Raw genomic sequence first — 21,945 nt, 5'->3', positions numbered from 1 at the left:
AAATAAAGTGAAGCTGTTGACTATGGCAGCCAGTCTGATCTCAGTTTTCACCTTCTCAATTTAGTAAATGCTACATATAATTTGGTTGCTATGTGCAACAACCGAACTTTACTTCTGGTCCAGTTATCGTATATTAGTGGTTAGGTGCATAGTATTAAAACACGCTTACCTGGTAGTTACACTCTGGGTCCAGGCAGTGGTAGTGTTCCCGGTACTGATATGCACAGTGAATGTGACCGCAGTGTTGGCTGCCTGAAAATCTGTAAGGAGAGTCATATAGTTGTATGTCGTGACATAAAACCATTTATTGGCCTTCCTTCATAGGATCTTCTGGCAGTAACTAAGAGGTTATTAAAGCGGAACTTCACTCACTCAATCTGCACTATTTTTAATCCTTATACTGCTAGCATTAGTAAACAGATAGAAATATATATTATATTTACTTGTTTTAAACTTTTTTTTTTTGCCTAGACAAATTATGTCATACATCCCAGGAGTCTTCAGGAGGGGAGAAGGGGTTTTCTCTGCTAAGCTCTTCTGCATGCATGTCTGAGCTAAGGGCATTCCAAGAAGTAAATGTTACATCTGCCCTTAATCAAAATGGCCACAGACAGAAATGCTAAGGGGTGGTGATTCCTCAGTAAAAAACAAACAAAAAAACATGGGAGACATGGATGGGGGAGTTTGCTTTGGATTTTGGTGCTCAGATGCAGTGTAGTTACACTTTAAGCTGGTGAATGGGTATTGTCATATTATTTTCTTGGGAAAGCTCTATTGTCAGTCGCTTGCAAATTTGTACCTATCTGAAGTCCCTCTTTATCACTATCGTTAATCCCACACCAGATAAAGTGGTGCTCTTAATTTTCTAAGATGTCCATGTGACATTTTTCCTGGGACTCCAAATAGTTTACAAACCTCAAAATATACAACAGTTTGAATGGTAAATCTATAGGACCTTAAAGTGGGGGTTCACCCGAAAAAAATGTTTTAACATTAGATTGAGGCTAATTACGGGAAGCAGAATCGGGTGTTTTTTTTTTAAATCAATGCAGTACTTACCGTTTTAGAGATAGATGTTCTTCGCCGCTTCCGGGTATGGTCTTCGGGACTGGGCGTTCCTATTTGCCTGCACCTGCGCACCGATGTTCGGCTACTTTCGGAAACTGGTGACGCGCTGGATGCGACGGTCGGAAGGCTGTCAATCAAATAGGAACGCCCAGTCCCACAGCCCATACCCAGAAGCCACGGAGGACATCTATCTCTAAAACGGTAAGTACTGCATTGATTTTAAACAAAACACCCAATTCTGCTTCCCGTAATTAGCCTCAATCTAATGTTAAAAATAGATTTTTTGGGTGAACCTCCACTTTAAAAAAAAAACGGATTCTAGGAACAGTTAAGGGGTTGCAATTAAAGACTGGCATACCCATGGATTAAGTAGGACAAATTCATGGCCTTAGAAAAAAAAATGTGTTCCCTGAACGGCCAGCAGATAGAACAACAAAAGATTACACATGGAACATGGTCAACAATGCCAACAGAGGTCAGAATTGTTCATCCTGTTCCAGGTTTGATCTACTGCAGTCACACAAGCAAAGGACCAAACCACATCAACAACACTCATCTGTCTGCAGTCAGAACATACTTTCCAAATAAAAACAACTTCGTATTCTATTGCATCTCCATGAAAACAGGTTAGTATTGTTATTAAGAGAAATATCGAACATAGATGTAAGGCGGCCTTGGCCTACAGATGGAAATAATCTGGCATACCAACCACACTCCTACCTGGCAATATATTTCTGGTATATATTTACATCTTCTGGGGGCTTGTCTGGGGGTAGTCCATTCCTGGTGAGAAAGACAAGGCAGAGCTGGTTAGAGTCTATTCAGCTCCCTATCCAGCTCCATCTCATGCCATGCTCCCGGATCTGGATATTAGTAACCCACATTCCAAATACATTAACCCACCCACATTAATACAAAAAATCTAAGCACTCCCACCCATTCTAAGACTATAATGTTGTCATCCACACATGCATAGACAGGCTCTATATTAATCATATACCCAGATAAGTTCCTATTTTCATACAAACTTTCTAAATTTCCCTCTTGCATTCAACCAACCAAATCCTCAGATATCTCACTGACTTGCTTCATCTCCTGCACCCTTGCATTGCTCACCGAGTCCCCCCCCCCCCCCCCCAATAAATTTACATTTTAGGTGATCTAGATATTATAATTAAAAAAGTTACATTTTCTAATAGATTTATATTATATGTCTTCAATCTCATATAAATGGCAGTTTTATTCAAAGTGTACCCAAATTAGAACAGCCCAGTTTCAGTGCAGTCAAATGGCAAAATACTTACTTCACGGTGGAGACTGTTCCTGTAGTGATGGAGTCTGTCTTAGAGAAGGTTGATTTGAGATATTCTGGAGTGTTGAAAGGCAACGCTACTGGTTGCTCAGATGCAGGCACGGGGGTGGAGGGAGTGCTTGTGATAGGAGCAGGGGGCATACTTGGTACAACCGCAGCTGCTTTCAAGGGAGTAAGCTTTTGGATATTACGTACATCATATTTGGAAGGCCGCCCAACTTTCCCGGTTTTAAAAGCTATAGCGCCTCCCATGTCCTGGTTCCCTTCTCCTGGTTTAAAAAGGTGAAGATACTTGACATTCTCCAGGTCATATTTGGAGGGTTTCTTGTATGTGTTTCCATTCTGTGGTCTTATAGACTCTCCTGTTTTTAGCTTCTGGATAAAAAAGTCATATTTGGAAGCTCGAGACATAAGGCCTTGCATATGAGAGCTGCCAGCCGCTGTTAGAGGCAAGACAGTTGCTTTCGGTTCTTGCAGAATTACTGTCTCATGTACTGGTGCTCTGCTAACCAGTGGCTGCGGTGATGGCTGAAGAGCCGTTGAAGTATCTTTGCTCTGTATGGGTTTGGAATTCGGTGGTTCTTCAGCCTTTACAACATGAGCGGGCCAAGACAGATTCTCCCCAGCTTTCAGTTTCCGAATATACTCCTCATACTTGGAGAACCTAGCACGCTTACTGAGAGGGTCTTCAGCAGAGGTGGTCTCTGAGGTAGCAGCATTGATCTTCTCAAAGCTAAGTTTCTTTGCAAGCTCATCCCTTACATTAGGTTGGGTGTAGCCAAACATCCCAAGGAACTCGCTCATAGTGTTGGCCGCATAATCTCGCAACGTGGATGTTTCTCCTGTGTGTGAAGAAGAGAAATATTCAGTATCACAGAGCGCACAGCTTGTTCTGTCCTTTTCTACACATAATTCTGTCTCTCTCACAAGGTTTTATGACTTTAGTATTAAATTAATACTAGAGTAAAATAAAATGGAGTTCATCAATGGCAAGAAAATCAATTTCCTGAATGGTCTGAGCAATGGCTTTTCAGTACATTAAACAAAGTTTTCATATGTCTCTGCTCTCCTGTCTTGGCCTAATATGTACAAAAGTCATTCTGATGGAAGTGAAGCCAAGTCCTCACTATCAAGACATATGCAGAAAGTAAATGTTTAATTTAAATTTTATTATAATTTATTTTTCTCTGGATTGACTTGGTAAGTTTCGTTTTTTTTTATGTTTTCAAAAAAAGTCCAATTGCTTATACCACAAAGTAGTGAATAAAACCCCCTACAAACAAAGAATACGCTCAATAAATGTCCAAAAATTTGACTTTTTGAGTGGCACTTGTACAAATGAAAGTTAAAAATAATGATCAACAATATACAAAAAATAAAACCAACAAGATAGACCTTCACGCAGAATGTTGTTAATCTGACAAACCAAACTTGTATTTGCCCAGCCCAATGCTTTAGTTGTTCCATGACCTGGAATGTAGTTCTACATGTAGGATCCTAGTTGTAATAAATTAGTTCAGTATTATGGGCCAGAAGTAATGTGGAAAATTCATTGAGTCACGTAGCAATCTAGCTCAATATTTTAATTTGCCTTTGTTGGAACAGGATAACAATAACAACTATTACAGTTTTTCAAATCGTTCATTAAGATGGCAAGAAGGTAAAGGCGTGTTCAATGCCTTACTGTTTGCAGATAGACAATCTCTTTGAAACTTTGAAATAATGTCCATGTGACTATGTGACAAGACCTAATTTAATAAGACAATAGGTAAAGTCCAGCAACCAATTAGAAATTTCTCTTGACTTGACTATAATCTGGTGGCCATAGCTCACTATACGCATCATCGTTCAATCAAATACAGCAAATAGCACACAAGACCTATCAGCCATGATGAACTAATAACACCACGGGGCTGACCTATGACAAAAGCAGCAACGAAGTATGGACTTTTTTTTTGCCCATAACTACAGATGTAGCTGCCATTGTTTTGTCAACCAAGGAAATGAAAAGCCAAATCTGAATGTTTTTAATAAACAAACCCCACTGCTTACAATCTAAACACCATCTCCATGAATTTGTTTATTAGTGGCGTAGAAAACATCAAAGATTCTGTGCTTCACGCCATCAAACCCAATCATTTATTACAAAATTTTATGTTGAGTTTGTGATGCTATATCCTTCTATTTTCAAAAAATTGATGAATAGATGAACAAGTTGAGTAATCTTTAAAATAATAGTGTAGGCAAAGCACCTAATACACAGTGATATGTTGAAATACACTTAAGTTTTGCTTGACGAAAAATATATAATTCAGTTTTTTTTTTTATCAAAATTTGCTGAATATTCAGTCACAATAAACAACAGGAGATATAAAATATGCCATTGGTTGAGTTCCAGGGAAAATAGCAAACTGAGTCACAAGACGCATGGGACAATTACCCATGAGCCTTACTTCTCTGGGGAGATCATAGTCAACTGTTCATATGATTTTCCAATCCACACATCCCAGCCAATAGTATTAGAAAAAAGAGAGCACCACACCCATTTGTTCACTTTCCTTCCAAGTGATGTAGGAATAAATATCCGATATTTCAGGGGGTCACAATTCCCCTTGTATCATGCGTGGAAAATGAGAAGAAATCTGTTCTGGACCTCTGTCAAGAGGATGGATCTACAAGGCAAGCGGGTCGGGTGCCAGTGTGACGGCATACAAGCTCTGATGAAGGAGGATTTGTAAGCCCTCGAAACACGTTGGATTTTTATTCTTACATTAGTTTGAAGAAACAAACCCATATTCGACTGAACAAATTGGTGTGCTGGTCACATTCATTCAGTCTTGGAACTCCTTAGAGTATCCCTGCTGACAGCGAGCTGCCTTCAGTAGGTCCGAAAAAAACAGACCTGTCTTTTGTCCACTAAAAGGGTCCAGTAACACACTTCTATTTTTTTGAGACATCTCTGCATAACCCTAAGAAATGTACTTTTCTCCATTTCAGTAAACTGATACAGAAGGCCAACCTGTACATGGATGGTGAAGGAACATGGTTCAGGTTTGTAGTGCTACACATTAGGCAGATTTAACGTTTTTTTATTGTACTGTAAGATGAATTGGGAGGAAATTGCCTAATTAATACCAGGGCAGTTAGTGTGTAAGTACCGGTATATACTGTATATACTTAGTTCTTGGTTTTTAAGATATCACAGTGCCACAAAGTTCCTCCTTTCACTTCCTCGATGCATTAAATGAGACTGATAACAAGCACTGACAGGTAGAGAGAAAACTACAGATGACCATACAGTCATCCAACAACATTTTTTTTTCTTGTCATTGTTGAGTCAACTAATTACATTTGAAAGCCAAACCTGCTATTTGAATGGAATCCCACACGCATTAACCAGGTTTCATTAAAATATGTAAAATTTTTCATAAATGAAAACCACAATTTTGTTCATTCCAGAAAAAAATGTTCCATCCTGCTCACACCGGGCTAAAGCCTGGTACACACTAGGGGGGAGATTCAGAAAGAGATACGACGGCGTATCTCCTGATACGCCGTCGTATCTCTGAGATCCGACGGTCGGATCTATGCGACTGATTCATAGAATCAGTTACGCATAGATCTACCTTAGATCCGACAGGTGTAAGTGACTTACACCGTCGGATCTTAGGCTGCAATCTCCCGCCGGCCGCTAGGTGACGCTTCAGTTTTTTACAAGACGAATATGCAAATTCCGATTTACGCCAATTCAGAAACGAACGCCCGCCCGTCGCTTTTTTTTTTACGTCGTTTGCGTTCGGCTTTTTCTGCCGTATACTTACCCTTGCTATATGCGGCGTATCCAATGTTAAGTATGGCCATCGTTCCCGCGCCGAGTTTTGAATTTTTACGTCGTTTGCGCAAGTCGGTCGGGAATACGGATGGACGTCATTTACGTTCACGCCGAAAACAATGACGTTCTAGCGACGTCATTTGGAGCATGCACGCTGGGAAAAATCGCGGCCGGCGCGGTACGATCGGCGTGGGGACGCGCCTGATTTAAATAATTGAATTCCGCTGGGGGAGTTACGATCCGCCGGCGCAAGTTTTGAGGTAAGTGCTTTCTGAATACAGCACTTGCCTCAAAAAATTGCACTGGCGGATCGTTAATAAGATAGATTACGCGGATCTAAAGATCCGCTGATCTATCTGAATCTAGCCCACATAGTTTTTTTCCCCTAACCCAGCAGGCTGAACGTAAAAAAACTGATTGCTCAGGAGGCACTGCTGTACTAACTATCCAAGGTTAGTACAGCGATCTCCCCCACTGTTCTATTGGGTTCTCACTCATTGGCTGAGAGAGCTGATGAGGAGCTGATCGGCAGAACCTTTCTGTCATGCCCATATGACAGAAGCCAGCCAAATGGCCAGCTTCTGTCGGACTGAATCCAACACACATGGGCCGAATGTTGGTTGGTTTCTATTGGTGTTCTGCCGAAAAACTCCAACTCGCCACAATTTCCAACCACGTCACTTCCAGTGACTCTGCAGCACCAATAATTGAAGATTTTGGCGAGTTGCTGGTTCTCACAGAACAGCGGCAGCGTATACAATACATTGTATAATCAGTGGGCATTGTTAGTCCGCCCGTTACTAACCAACAACAACATGGTCGGCTCCCAGGCAGTAACAACTTTTTTCCTTCTTACCCAGTGTTCTGTGAAAACAGGCAACTCTTCGAAATCTCTAATTATTGGTGCTGCTTGGGCCTTGATTCACTAAAGTGAGGCAAGTACTCTGTGCTTTGGGAATTGGTCATTGTTCATGTCCCATTGTGTATCATTATAAAGTTGGGATGCTTTTGCTTGTAATGATAAAACGTTTTGGAAATTTACAGAAGTTTCACTTGGTGAAATATTGATAAGCATTTTTTCTTTTCACCGATTCCTGTAAAAGCTCTTTGAGGTCAGTTTTCATTTTTAGCAGTCATCACAATGATGATCTGAAAACTGCACTGACTGTGCTAAGCATGGAGGGATAAGAAGGGCCTGAAATAATCTAGCCATCTCCGAAGATGTATCCGAATAGAGCTACTGGTGTGAGCCTGCGGAGAAAGTCTAGAACATGGGTCTTCAAACTACGGCCCTCCAGTTGTTCAGGAACTAAAATTCCCATCATGCTTAGTCATGTCTGTGAATGTCAGTGTGTTACAATGCCTCATGGGATGTGTAGTTCTACAACAGCTGGAGGGCCATAGTTTGAGGATCCCTGGTCTACAAAGTGAGGGAGCCCAGACAATTTCACCATTAGTGAGATTTTATGTTAAAGCTGTATTACACGGTGCTGTCGGTCTAACATGTTTCAGTCACATGGAGATATTTAAGTCTAAGGGGAGCACTGAGGTAACCTCAGCAATGTTTTGGCATTAGCTTTGCTATATAGATCACAAAAGTGGCTGATCAACATTACAAATATTTTGTCAGTTATTACACATTGTATGTCCACTAAGGCCCCATGCACACGAGACGCTGCTAAACTCGAGTTCAGAGGCATTTGGGCATTTTTTTCAACTGCCCCTGAACACATTTAATGTTATCCTATGTGTCCATGCACACAATCACTTTTTTGGCATTTTAAAGCAGTTGGGTTTATGTCCGTTTTTTCAGACGCAAAATTTTGGGTTCAGAAGCGTTTTATTTTTGCGTTTTAAACTTTGGGAGGGTCTACAATGTCTTTGAGATAAGCACTGACAGCCGCAAACGCGGTAAAACGCCGCAAATGCGGCAAAAACGGGCGTTTTAAACGCCGGTTTTTGCCTTTGAAAACGTGAGTTTAGAGGTGTTTGTAATTGCTTCTCGTGTGCATGGGGCTTAACAGGCCAGGATGCAAAGATAACTGAAATACATCACAGGTGATATCATTTGCTGCTTTCTAGTCTGCATCTCTTCAAGGTAATACTTAAAATCTGGCCTGTTAGTGGGTCCTGAGAACAGGAGTTGAGAACCACTGCTTTACACGAACATGAACTTTAATGACATCCCAGTCTTAGTCCGTAGGGTACAATATTGAGTTGGCCCACCCTTTACAGCTATAACAGCTTCAACTCTTCTGGGAATGTACAGAGTCATTCTATGTGGGCTCTGTACCTTCTGATTGCTTTAAACCAGGGGTCGCCAAATGTGGCCCTTTGCTAGCCTTTACCTGGCCCTTGGGGTACTATTCCTCCCAATGACACCAACAATGGGGCAATATTTCTTCCACCGATACCAACGAGGGGATACTATTTTTCCTACTAATAGGGACATTACTCCTACTCCTATTGAGAACCAATCCTAAGGCCATATTAAAACTCACTCATGCCAGGCATGTGACATTTTCTGCCCCTGCTGGCCACATTCTGTCCCTCCTCAAGTCCGAAGGACAATAAACTGGCCCTTTGTTTGAAACGTTTGGAGACCCCTGCTTTAAACCATTTACAACCATCACAATTGTACAGTACTAGTGATTTCAAATGATCAACCCATTTACAATGGAAGAAGTTCCCCTTACTTGGTGGGAAATGGATTGGATGTTTGTAAACAAAGCAGAAATAAGGATTCCAGCAGATCAGGTGAAAGTGGGGAAAGGGAGGGGGGGCGGGATTACAGTGCCACTGACCACCAATCATTGTTTCCTTTTCTTTTTTTCAATGTAGGGGGTTACCACTGACCACCAGTTATTGTGTTTTTTTTAGTCATTATTTGTTTTTTTGTAAAGATAGGGGGTTTAAAATGCAATTTACAACCAGTGTCTGTAAGATTTTTAGGGGGTAGATGGTAAAGTGCTACTGACCACCAATGATTGTTGGCTTGTTTTTTGGGGGCGGGATTACAGTGCCTCTGACCACCAATAATTGTGTTTCCTTTTTTTTTAAGGTAGGGGGGTGCCACTGACCACCAATGTTTTTTTTTTTTTTTTCAATAATTTATTATGCGTTTTTTTTTTTTAAGGTGGGGGGTTAAATTCAAATCACAACCAGTGTCTGTAAGAATATTAGGGGGTGATGGTAAAGTGCTATTGACCATTGTGAGCTTGTTTATTTTTTTTTGAGGGGGGAATTTATAGTACCACTGACCACCAATAATTGTCTTTTTTTTTTTTTTTTAAGAGGTTCAAGATGTCATTGACCATCCTTGCCTGTGGAATCTTAAGTTTATTACTTTTCATAGTAAAAAAAAAAATTACAATAGTACCACCAAAAGAAAGTTATATCCATCTAAAAAAAAAACAACACAAAAAACAAACATACAATTCATTTTAGTACGGCATTGCATGATCGAGTTAAATGTCAAACTATAAAGGCTAGGTCTCAAGTGGTTAAAATATGCTGACCATTGATTTGTCAAATGATGAACATGGAGGGCTGCGAGTGGTCAATAAACTGGAAGCTTTTCATTCTGTTGTAGAACATGTTTTATCTGTGATGTCCTTGGTCACTTGTCACTGTATTATAACACATGGGGGGGGGGGGGGGTTCATTTATCAATTCTGTTGACCAACAGGATTAATGAGACAATTTGGGGTTTATTTACTAAAACTGGAGAGTGTAAAATCTGATGCAACTCTGCTTAGAACCCAATAAGCTTCCAGGTTTTATTGTCAAATCTTAAGACCCCTTTCACACTGAGGCAGTTTTCAGGCGTTTTAGCGCTAGAAATAGCGCCCGAAAACTGCCTCAGTGTGAAAGGGGTCTTAAGATTTGACAATAAAACCTGGAAGCTTATTGGGTTCTAAGCAGAGTTGCATCAGATTTTACACTCTCCAGTTTTAGTAAATAAACCCCAAATTGTCTCATTGATCCTGTTGGTTGCAATGAGTGTTTTCACACTGGGGGCGGTGTGCTTGAGGGACGTTAGAAAAAGTCCCGCAAGCAGCATATTTGGTGCAGTTTGGGAGCGCTGTATACAGCCACCCCTGCCCATTGCAATGAATGGGTAGTGCTTCCCGAAAAGCGCTTTCCGAATCGCCCTGCTAGCGGCCGAATAGAAAATGCTTAAACAGCGGTAAAGTGCCGCTAAAACGAGCAGACGCAGGCAGCATCTTTGAAGCACTTTACCGCTAACGGCCGACGCTTTCAAAGCAGCCTAAATAAACAAGCTACGTGTAGAAGCCGATTGGCTACTGTGCACGGCTGCACCAGATTCTCAGTGCTCCAGTTTTAGTAATTCTCCCCCTTTAAAACAGATTTAAAATTAGCTATGAATTTCTCGAGTAGCACTGCGACAGAATAAAACCCGCACCTGACCACTTCCTCATCGTGCGTTTGTTTTTGGTGAAAGTCTCCTCTCCGGTGGTAAATCTGTTGCAGACCTGCGCAAATGTGTCACGGTTGGCTGCCCCGCATTACAGGCGCGGGGGTTGCAAATACACATAAAAACTGCTGACAGGCAGCCTGATTTGCGTCTGCATTTGGCGAGAAGTTGTTTGATAAATGTCCTTCGTAGCGTTTTTTTTGACCAGTGTAGATAGGTGCTCTCTTTATACGTAGTCAGAGATTTTTTTTGCTTTTTTTCAGCACGCTGGGCACATTATATTAAATGTTTGTGGTTTGAAAGCAATTAGGAGTGACAGTGCTTTCCTCTGTACTCACACACTGCAGGGAAGGCTCCCCCCCCCGTGTCCCTCGGTTAGATGTTAAGGGACACAGGCATAGAGATATAAATAGCACTTTCTGACTATATTTGGAAAGAAAACACTAAAGGAGGAGGAATCTTTTTTTTTTTTTGATCTGGGATCCCGAAAGAAGTGGTGTTGGTGCGCACCGTACGCCAGCAATCGTGTGTCTCTGTATCAGTGCACACGACGAGCCGAGTCACCTTGTCCCATAGAGGGAAACGCTTTCCTATGGGCGTCTGTTGAAGGTCACACATCTTCCCATTGATCTCACAATGTTTGTTAATTACTTTGTCACTGATGTGGTGAAGGATAATTAAACAGCTCTGTTTATATCTTCATGCATAATTATGAGCCGAGCACCGCCACTCACAGCCAACCAGCAGACAGCCAAGCCAACAGTCTGACCGCCTAAACACTCCGAGACAGAGACTGCACGGCAAACATTAGAGTACGGGGAGAAGGTGCGATAGCAGGGCTACAATGGCATTTCGATAGAATGGAAACTATATTTTATCCCAGTTTATTAATTATGGGCTACTGTTTAATTAATACTAGCAAAAGCGAAGTCCCTATGAAACTCGAAAAAGAGCTCGATAGCGATAAATGTATAGGGAGGAAAAAAAAATTACATTGTTCCAGTACTAATTAACTTCTGCTATAAGCCAACTGGCAAATTTGTCCCATAATTCTTTTAAGTCGTCTTATCCCTATTCATGCCCGATAATACCATAACAAGACAAAAGATATATGGAGAAAGCCAATGAGTGGTAGATGTTGCGGTTGCTTGAATAGACAATTTTGATGATACCTGGATGTAAAAAAGCAACTCTCATAGTCTACAGTGAACATACACTATGGGCCAGATTCAGATACAATTACGTTGCTCCAGGGCAGCGTAACGTATCTGATTTACGTTACACCGCCGCAGGTTTACAGCGTAAGTGCCTGATTGTCAAAACTCTTACCTGTAATCTTGTGGCGGTGTAACGTAAATGCGCTCGGCGCAAGCCCGCCCAATTCAAATGGGGCGGGCACAATTTAAATTAGGCGCGTTCCCGCGCCGAACGTACTGCGCATGCTCCGTCAGGTAAATTACCCGACGTGCATTGCGCTAAATGACGTCGCACGGACGTCATTTGTTTAGACGTTAACGTAAATGGCGTCCAGCGCCATTCACGGACGACTTACGCAAACAAAGTGGTTTTTTAAATTTCGACGCAGGAACGACGGCCATACTTAACATGGCTTAGAACAACTAGGGCTCAGCCCTAATTTTACACGGCGTAACTCGACGGAAACAACGTAAAGTTAGATCGACAGGCAGCGCAGACGTTCGGGAATCGCCGTAACTAGTCATTTGCATATTCTACGCCTATTCTAGGACCCCAATGGCCTTGCCACCTAGCGGCCGGCCTAGAATTGCATCCTTAAGATCCGACAGTGTAATTCAATTACACCTGTCGGATCTTAGGGCTAGCTATGCGTAACTGATTCTATGAATCAGCCGCATAGTTAGGATGGGCGGATCACAGAGATACAACGGCGTATCATGAGCTGTCGTATCTCTTCTGTGAATCTGGCCCTATATTACAAAAAATATTGGGACGCCTGCCTTTACATGCACATGAACATTAATGGCATCCTAGTCTTAAGCCTCATACACACTATTAGATTTTCTGCAGATTTTTGTCTTCAGATTTACCAAAACCATATAATATGAGGTCAAACCTTAATGCCTTGTACACACGACCGGTTTTCACGACGAGAAAACTGCCATTTTTTTATATTTGACGTGAAAACCGGTTGTGTGTATGCTCCCTAGCAGTTTTCTCTACGAAAAAACTGCCTGCAAAAAAATTTAAACCAGCTCTCTTTTTTTCTTGTCCTGTTTCCCGTCAGTCTTTTTCTCCTTGGGAAAAAACGTGCATGCTCAGAATCATATATGCACCCCAAAAGCAGCCCAAAGGGTGGCGCCATTTGAAAGGAACTTCCCCTTTATAGTCTAGTTGTACGTGTTGTACGTCATTGCGCTTTGGTCGGACTGTTTTTTTTTGCATGAACATGTGTATGCAAGTCAGGCTGGAGAGGAATCACGTCGGGAAAAACGTTGTTTTTTTTCCTGCCCAGAAAAATGGTCGTGTGTATGAGGCATTAGAGCTTCAATTAGGCTGTTCACTTTGCAGGGCACATGGCACTTTTGCAGAGGAATTTTTCCCCAGAGCTTGGTGAATGTGGTAAAATGTAACTTTAAAATAAATACCCAATTATGTGCAAGAAAAAAAAAAGGGCCACTCTTGCATGTACATGATCAGATGAAGGAAGTCAGCAGCACTTCACCTCATTCGCTAGATTAAGAGAAAATTCTCCTAGAAAGTGCAAATTCCCTTTTAAAATGAACACAACGGAGGAAGGTGCTGTGCAAAGATGTACAATAGCAAAAATCTTGTCAGCGCTACAGGTGGAAAAGGGTCTCAAGACAACAAAGTCTGCATGTGGGCTCAGAATAGGGTCCTGTCCAATCTAGTTATTAAAAAATAAGTTTTTTTTTCTGATACTTGCATACATACTTACCAAGGTGGATTCTGCATCTGTCCCCCGCACTGCCGATCGCTTGATTTTCAGAGCTCCCTGTCCCAGTCACCAGCTCTGGCCCCCCCCCCTGCACTCACTGGAGCGCTGGGCTGTAGAGGGGGCAGGAGCGGTCCAGTTTAGGCTCTCATCGGCTCGCTGAGAGGCTTAGCTGGGTGCTGGTCCAGGCATGTGGGTAGATTCTGATCATATGGTCACGATCCTTCCTAAGCTTGGACAGGCTCTGTCATGTCAGCCGGCAGTAGGTTTCACACCGCTGTCTACTGAAAACGGGTCACAGGAGTGCAGAACGAACTGCACTCCTGTGATGCACAAGAGAAGTGGCCACCACTGAAGACTTCCACATCCTACTCCAAATCAGCCTTGCTACCCACTTCATCTTGGGGAAGCATTGCCTTACCTCAAGTAAAGAAAATGCCAATATACTCACAAAAATACACAATAAAATGGATATAACAATTCCCATCTCTCCACAAGGGCGTAGCTTATGCATTTCAAGAGCTCTGAGGAATAGGCCATTGCCCTAGAAACCTGTAACTTGCGCCTTTGTGGAGGGACATATTCCTAGTGGCTTGGTGGGAATTATATGCATTTTATTGTGTAACTTTGTGAGTATAGTGGCATTTTTAAGTCTTAAGGTAATGCACAAGGCCAGTGTGCGCCTTCTTTTTATGCTTGTTTTTCAATGATGTGAAAGATGTGTTCTCAAATATGCTGTAAATCTACAAAGTAAAAACTTTCAGATTGTTGAAATAACTGGGAACTAGCAGTTGGATTGCCATTTTAAGATTGACAGTGAAACTCACCTGAAGGTGCTCCCGAGGCAAGTTTTGCAGTTGCCTCTGGTTCCTTGGAGACAGTCTTCTCAGGCGCTCTCTCCTCCAAGTACCTGCTGGTTTGGGAGGGGGGTTTGGACTCCTCAGTGTTGTCTTCGTCATCACTGCACCCCTTGGGCTGTACCATGTAGACACCTTCAGGAGGAAGATCAGCCAAGCCTATTCTCTTATAGTCTTTAGTCGGCCTTTCGAGGGGTTCTTCTGTGTACTCCCCATTGACCCATTTCTCTATGACCTCCCTACGGCGTTTATCTTCCTCTGCTTGTTGATCAGAGGTGAGGTTGTCGGCGGGATCCGCTTCTCGTTTATTTTCCCCTTCTCTTTCACTGCTTTCCAGTGGTCCAGGTTCAGCATCTCCTAGATCTGATCCATGTTCTGATACAACCTGCCGGCTTAGTTTGGCACAGATAGCATTTAGTTTCAGGCCGCCTTTGCGTTTGGCAGCCATCTTCGGCTTTCCTGAGGCTGTGTCAGTGCAAACACTTCTTTCAGCTGCAGATTGAGAAAAGAGAAAAAACAGAAACTTATCAATATTATACTTTGACATTTAATAGAGTTAACATGGTAAGTGCACAGCATGGATTGATGACATAAACCACAATGAATACTGTGTGCTTGTTTAACTGCTATTTATTTAGCACAAGATATGATGCTCTAGTAACGGTTGAACAACAGGTAGTGAGCGCTTAAGTTGAGTTATACTGTAGACCTTAACCAAGAAGACACAAGGGATAGTGTTGTGTATGGGCTAATAATCTAGTGTATTTTAACTGGATGGTAGATATGTATCGATGGATTAAAGCAGATAAAGCCAAAACTTAAACAAATAAAATTGTGGCTAGAGGTATATGGGACAGCTAATGCTCCATTTACACGTGTGCAACTTTTCATGCAATTTTGGACATAAAAGTCGCATGACAAGTCGTTCTCCATGTTTTCTAGTGGTAACCGTTCATATATCTGCAACTTAAAGTCCCAGCAAATTCAAAGTAGTTCATGCACTACTTTGGTCTGGCTTTCATGCAACTTGAGGGTCATAGACTTCAATGTTAGGTTAACCCTCAAAAGTTGCATGAAAGTCGTGCCTGAATGTTATACAATGCAACAGTTGTCCATTATCACTAGTCAAAGCCAAAGTTGTATCCACGTTGCACCCATCTAAAGCTGCGTCAAAGTTGCACTCCAAAGTCCGCAACTTTGGAGCCGTACAAGTGTGAACTAAAGCAACTTTTTTTTCCCCAAAAAAATCTTATCTACTCCCTGTCCTGTAGACTCAACTGGAAGTGGAAGAATATCATTCCAATGGGAGGAAAATGCCTGCTTAACCTGTTATTACAAGTGTCCCCATTGGAAGATTAACCTTCTATTCCTGGTTCTGGTGGCAACTCAAAAACTTGGATTAACCCTCACTTTTAATTTTCAGGGACAATGGTGATCAGGACAATCAGAGAGATTGTATCTTCCTAATGGGGACACAGCAAAATAAAAAATAACTGACAGTGGTTCGAACCCCTCACCCAAGCCAAAAAAAATTGCCTTTAGGTATACTTTACATTTTCTCTGTGCCCAAGTACTATAATCTAACCTGACAGCTCAAAACAAATACACAAGGAGCCTGACATGTTGACAACCAGCCAGCGCAGCTTTTGAGCATCCTAAACTCAACATGTGGCCAGACTGTGGACATTTAGGTACCTACAAAGTCTTAACAAGCAAGAAATGTGCTGGAAAACAAGCCCTGACACTGACCTCTATGAACACTGTGGAGCAATTAATGCCCAAAATTTACAGCAAACGCACTTAAGTCCTTTGAGCCGTTCTCTCGGGTGGTTCAGCAAGTCTCCTACTCTCTGTAAAAACAGGGAAGTGAGAAGTGCGATCTGCTAAGAAAGCCACTTGGGCGACCTCACATCGTTCCACAGTACCTGCAGCTATAAAGCCCAGAGGGGGGTTTGCTTTTCTACCAATTTACTGCATTTCAAGGAAATGCAGATACTTGAATGTCCATACCCTGGGCCATATTTTCACGTTAAGCCCTTATGAGTGAGTGAGGTCTACCTATCAGGCCCCGTACACACGTCCGAGGAACTCGACGTGCCAAACACATCGAGTTCCTCGTCAAGTTGAGTGTTGAAGCCGTCGAGGATCTCGGCGGGCCGACTTTCCTCATTGAACAACGAGGAAATAGAGAACATGTTCTCTATTTGGCCCGACGAGTTTCTCGTCGGCTTCCTCGCTGAAAAGTGTACACACGACCGAGTTTCTCGGTAGAATCCAGCTCCGATCGAGTTTCTGGCTGAATTCTGCCGAGAAACTCGGTCGTGTGTACGGGGCCTCAGAGTATTTGTCCAAAGGTAAACTGCCATGGGCAATTAATTTCCAGCACATTGGAAATAGAATAAAAGTAAATAAAAAGCTTCAACCACTTGTAAGCATTCAATGGACCTTCAGCTAAAATATTCATGACTTACAATCCACAGATTTCACACCAAAATCTGATGGGTTATGTACTGAAGCAGTAAAAGTATATTATGTTCCTACTTCTACTATCTGCTTTGATGAACAAAGATATATGTTTTGTCCGCATTTTTTACTTGTTTGTTCCACTTAAACCTGTAATAAGTGCGAGATAAAACCAGTATGCTAAAAAGTCCCGATCCTAAGCATTCCCAGGGTCTACACTCTCTCACATACGTTAGACCAATGTACGTACGTAGGAAGTCTACGGCACTTAGGCAGAGGGAGCTTACGAACATATAAATCTAAGGGAGATTTACATTTGTTTCCTTATTTGCAGTAACAGTTTACAGTTTGTAAAGTGGACCGTGCTATTGATATTGGTGGAATTTAAAAAAAATATTGGGTCGTAAAGATAAGTTGGCGCCAAGGTTTTCTACCGCAGTCCGCAAGCAGTTAACCGGCTCCTCCTGCCATCCACTGGTTAAACGAGCCTAGCTTGTTCTTCCATTGCTAAAATAAACATCCCTCGTTATTTAATTCAGCCCAAACAAAAATTCTTTTATTTTACATCAATATAAGGAAGACATTCATAAAGTCGGCCTGTCAAACTGAACTTTTTCATCTTTTTTTTTTTTTCTCCCCAGCACAAACTTACCAACTGGTCTGTTTACACACACAACTTCCTCCTAAAACAATGCCAGAACTATTTAATTGACTCATGGTTGGCCTTCCTAAAGAGGCACAAAGGAAGGATGTGTTATAAGACAGCTCCATTAGGATTTCTTTCACAGCTGTTGTCTTATTCCACTCATTGCTCAGAGTGTCTATATAGCGGACAATCAAACATAACTATGGTGGACTTGGGATGGGGGGGTTGTCCATTGGGGTTGCATGTACATGGGTGATCACACTTTCCATATGGAAGGAGTTTTAAATACAGTTTACAAAGGATTTCAAAGCTTTTGACTGCCTATCTTTTAATTCTGCTGTAACCTTAGTTTGGTCTTTAAGGGCCAGCTTCACAGCGGAGATACGCCGTCGTATTCATAGAATCAGTTACGCATAGATATCCCTAAGATCCGACAGGTGTAATTGTTTTACACTGTCGGATCTTAGAATGCAGTACCGCGGCCGCCGCTGGGGGGAGTTTGCGTCGTAATCCACCGTCGGGTATGCAAATTAGTAGTTACGGCGATCCACAACGGTTTTTCGCGTTCGCTACGTCGCTGCTAGTCTAGTTTCCCGTCGCAAAGGTTAGTCGTCGTTTTAGGTGCCCTAACTTTACACAGCACACGTATGTGCTGTATAAAGTATGGCCGTTGTTCCCGCGTTGAAATTTAAAACATTTTCCTTCTTGCGTAAGACGTCCGGGAATACGAAAGTACGATATACACGTCGCCGTTCAAAAAAATGACGTCACTTCGCGCAAAGCACGGCGGGGATTTCAAAACGGAGCATGCGCAGTACGTCCGGCGCGGGAGCGCGCCTAATTTAAATGGTACACGCCCCATTTGAATTAGGCGGGCTTGCGCCGGACGCCTTTACGTTACACCGCCGTAAGTTTACAGGCAAGTGCTTTGTGAATCAGGCACTTACACTGAAAACTTGCGGCGGTGTAACGTAAACGGGATACGTTACGCCGCGGTGCAGGTACCTGAATCTGGCCCTAAGAGTCTAAATTCGCTAAATTAAATTATGATATTTACATATAAAGAAAAAAAATATATGTTAATTTCCATGGGTATATTACCAAATATACTTGGGGTACCTATGGGCTTTACTGTATATCCATGTTGCAAATATTTTCTTTTTTTTTCTTTTGTAAATTTATACGATGAAATTATTTTTTATATATATATATATATATATATATATAAAAAATATCATTGGCAGAACTTTGGGTTTTTCCCTTTATATTCAAAATGTATATTAGTATTATATATGTATATAGCAGGCTGTTTGAAAGCACTTAGGACACTACAGTCTTCAAAGCGGAACTTCACTCTCTCAATTACCAATGACTTCTTTTAATCGTTATCCTGCTAGCATTAGTAAATAAGAAAGTATGTCATATTTGCTTATTTTAAAGCTTTTTCACACATTTCTTCGGTTACTTCCTAGTTTTCCATGCCAATGCAAGTTATGTCATCTATCACAAGAGTCTTCAGAGGGTTTTTCTCAGCTAAATACACCCCCCCCCCCTGCCCGTATGCCTGAGCCAAGGGCAGATGGATTCTAGGAAGTAAATGCTACATGAACCATCTGCCCTTACTCAACATGGCCGCAGCTTGAACTGCTAGGGGGCGTTTTTTTTAAGTGATTTCCTGACAAAATTAAGCATGGAGACATGGATGGGTGAGTGTGCTCTGAATAGTAAAAATAAATTCAAATAGCGTTTTTGGTTTGTGATATACATGGCCCCATCCAGTCCAACCTTTGTGTGTGTGTGTGTGTGTGTCAGTTATCCATATGCCAGTTCTATGTATAATTTATGTTCTTATTTAACAAAGCAAATTATAGAACGTGTAAGGCATACTTGAAATATACATGATATACTGTTGGCCCTAAAAAAAACAGCACACTCTGCCATACGGTATATCAATAAAACAGATTATTGCACTTAGTCCAGGAAATGACCTTGGACTTAGCTGGCCATCGCTTACGACCTTGGGAATTTCTAGATCACAAAGCGGCTTCGGTCATTGATTCTAGGGAATTCACTGCAATGAAGTTTTTTATTTGATTTTTTTTTTTTTCTTGTATTGTTGGATTATTTTTCTTCTAGTGGCACAGTCAAGTTTGTAGACTGCTGACAAGAAGTAAAATGACCTGCACAATTGCCTTGCAATAATGGAATCAGACAAACTTGCCAAGCAGCACGCTCAAATCATATTCACAGAGGGTTTATATATATATATGTGGTCAAAGGAAAAGTTTTCGATGTAGGGCCTCTTCAAGATCATAGGTGTTGCAAGGAAATACATTTATGCGATAGCTATATATAATAGAGGATATATATATATTAATGCAAGATTTTACAATAGGCATCTTATAAACTTTTATTGTGGGATCTAAATTTATGATGAGATGGTAACTGACCACAATATAACATATAGAGTGTGTATAATCTCATTTTAAATACAGGGATGTTTTATTTGTGAACATCAAGACTTTACCGCAGATCAGTTCACATTCCTGAAAAAAATGTATAAACATTTTTATAAAAAAATAATATATATATATATATATATATATATATATATATATAATTTCCAAGAGTGTGAACTGATTGGAAGAGAAGTTGGTGTCAGTGGTATATAGCTATATATTATATATATATATATATATATATATATATATATATATATATATATATAGCACTGACACCAACTTATAAAGACTGGCGTGGGGAAATTGTTTGTCCTACAGTGGCAACATGACAATAGCAAACACCTACTGTTCTAGTGCAGGTTCATTTATTGCGCACTACCTGCATGGAGTTTGCGTGTTCTCCCCGTGCTTGCATTGTTTCCTCCAACACTCCAAAGACATGCTGGTAGGTTAAATGGCGCTGTGAAGGACTCTGATGAAGAGAGTGTTCCCTCGAAACACATAAGCCAGCACTGATCGTGCTTGGTAGTCAAGCACTGAAGTTTGGACAGCTACGCTTTATTGTCAAAGTATTGGGACGCCTGCTTTTACACGCACATGAACTTTAATGGCATCCCAGTCTTAGTCTATAGAGTTCAATATTGAGTTGGCCCTCCCTTTGCAGGGGGATTATGGTGTGGGGTTGTTTTTCGGGGGTTGGGCTTGGCCCCTTAGTTCCAGTGAAGGGAACTCCTAAGACGTCAGCATACCAAGACATTTTGGACAATTTTATGCTCCCAACTTTGTGGGAACAGTTTGGGGACGGCCCCCTTGCTGGATGATAGAATCGGAAGATCTTCCCCTCAGATCTACAAGACTGCACTTCCAAGTGCACTTGCAGTGCAGAGTGGATTTCACTAAAGTAAATCAACCCCATAGTGACACTTCAAGTGTCTTCAGAGCAGCATGGTGCATTGTCCCACAGGGGGTGATTTTATTTTTATACTGGAGAGTGCAAAATCTGGTGCAGCTGTGCATGGTAGCCAATCGGCTTCTAACTTCAGCTTGTTCAATTAAGATTTGACAATAAGGCTGAGTTCACACTTGTCCGACAAATGGTCCTACATTGGGAGCCTCATGTAGCATGACGTGTGAAAATCAATGTTTCCCTATGAGAGCGTCTTGTAGCGTCCTACACAAGTCGGTCCGACTTTGAAAATGCTCCCTGTACTACTTTTGGTCCTACATTGATCCTACTTCAGGCCCATTGAATATCATTGAAGTCGGACCAAAGTAGTATCCTGTTCATGAAAGTAGGATAAATGTAGGACCAATGTAGCAGAGCAAAGTAGGATGAAAGTAGTGTAGTAGTGTGAACCCAGCCTTAAACCTGGAAGCTGATTGGTTTCTATGCAGAGGTGCACCAGATTTTGCATTGTTCAGTTTTAGTAAATTTAACCCACCGGTGACATGGGGTAACATCCAGTGTGCTGCGGAAAAATAAATGTTATCTGCATTTTTCTGTACCACATATAACACCAGAATTGTAGTGTGAACGGTTCACATAGAAAACAATTGCTTTCCATGAGCCCTGCATTTAGTCTGAATGTACCCTCATTTTTTATATTATATATTATTACACAAGGGCAATTTTTTTTTGAAAAAAAAAATAATTTTACACTTTTTTAAAATATGTTTTTACCCCCATTTTTAACATTTGCCTAATATATCATAAAGACAAAATGTCTGTGTTTTACTGATATTATTATTATTATTATACAGGATTTTTTATAGCGCCAACAGTTTGTGCAGAGCTTTACAATATAAAGGGAGACAATACAATTCAATACAAGAGGTTTAGAAGGCCCCTGGTCCTGTGAGCTTACAATCTAATAGGGAGGGGGTAACTGATAGAGGTCCTCTGGTGTCCAGAAATTGAATAATTTGGTTTAGACC

At 41.4% G+C, this 21,945-nt stretch overlaps 1 protein-coding gene across 5 annotated transcripts in view; it reads right to left on the bottom strand.

Moving 5' to 3' along the window:
* CASZ1 (castor zinc finger 1) overlaps positions 1-21,945 on the bottom strand; it is a 421,265-nt gene that overhangs the window by 28,573 nt on the left and 370,747 nt on the right. For 4 of the 5 annotated variants that reach the window (XM_040326347.1, XM_040326344.1, XM_040326348.1 and 1 more), the window contains 4 exons: positions 14,410-14,931; positions 2,373-3,222; positions 1,789-1,851; positions 170-260 (listed from right to left, as the gene is read on the bottom strand). In XM_040326347.1, coding sequence (XP_040182281.1) covers positions 170-260; positions 1,789-1,851; positions 2,373-3,222; positions 14,410-14,887 — 1,482 coding nt within the window. In that variant the 5' untranslated portion in view covers positions 14,888-14,931. The remainder of the gene's footprint in view (positions 1-169; positions 261-1,788; positions 1,852-2,372; positions 3,223-14,409; positions 14,932-21,945) is intronic. The other variant, XM_040326345.1, reaches the window with a different exon arrangement.

The sequence above is a fragment of the Rana temporaria genome, chromosome 10 (assembly GCF_905171775.1).
Source record: "Rana temporaria chromosome 10, aRanTem1.1, whole genome shotgun sequence".
NCBI lineage: Eukaryota > Metazoa > Chordata > Amphibia > Anura > Ranidae > Rana > Rana temporaria.
Note: the sequence above shows the minus strand (reverse complement) of the source record. Positions and strands in the feature narration are given on the sequence as shown.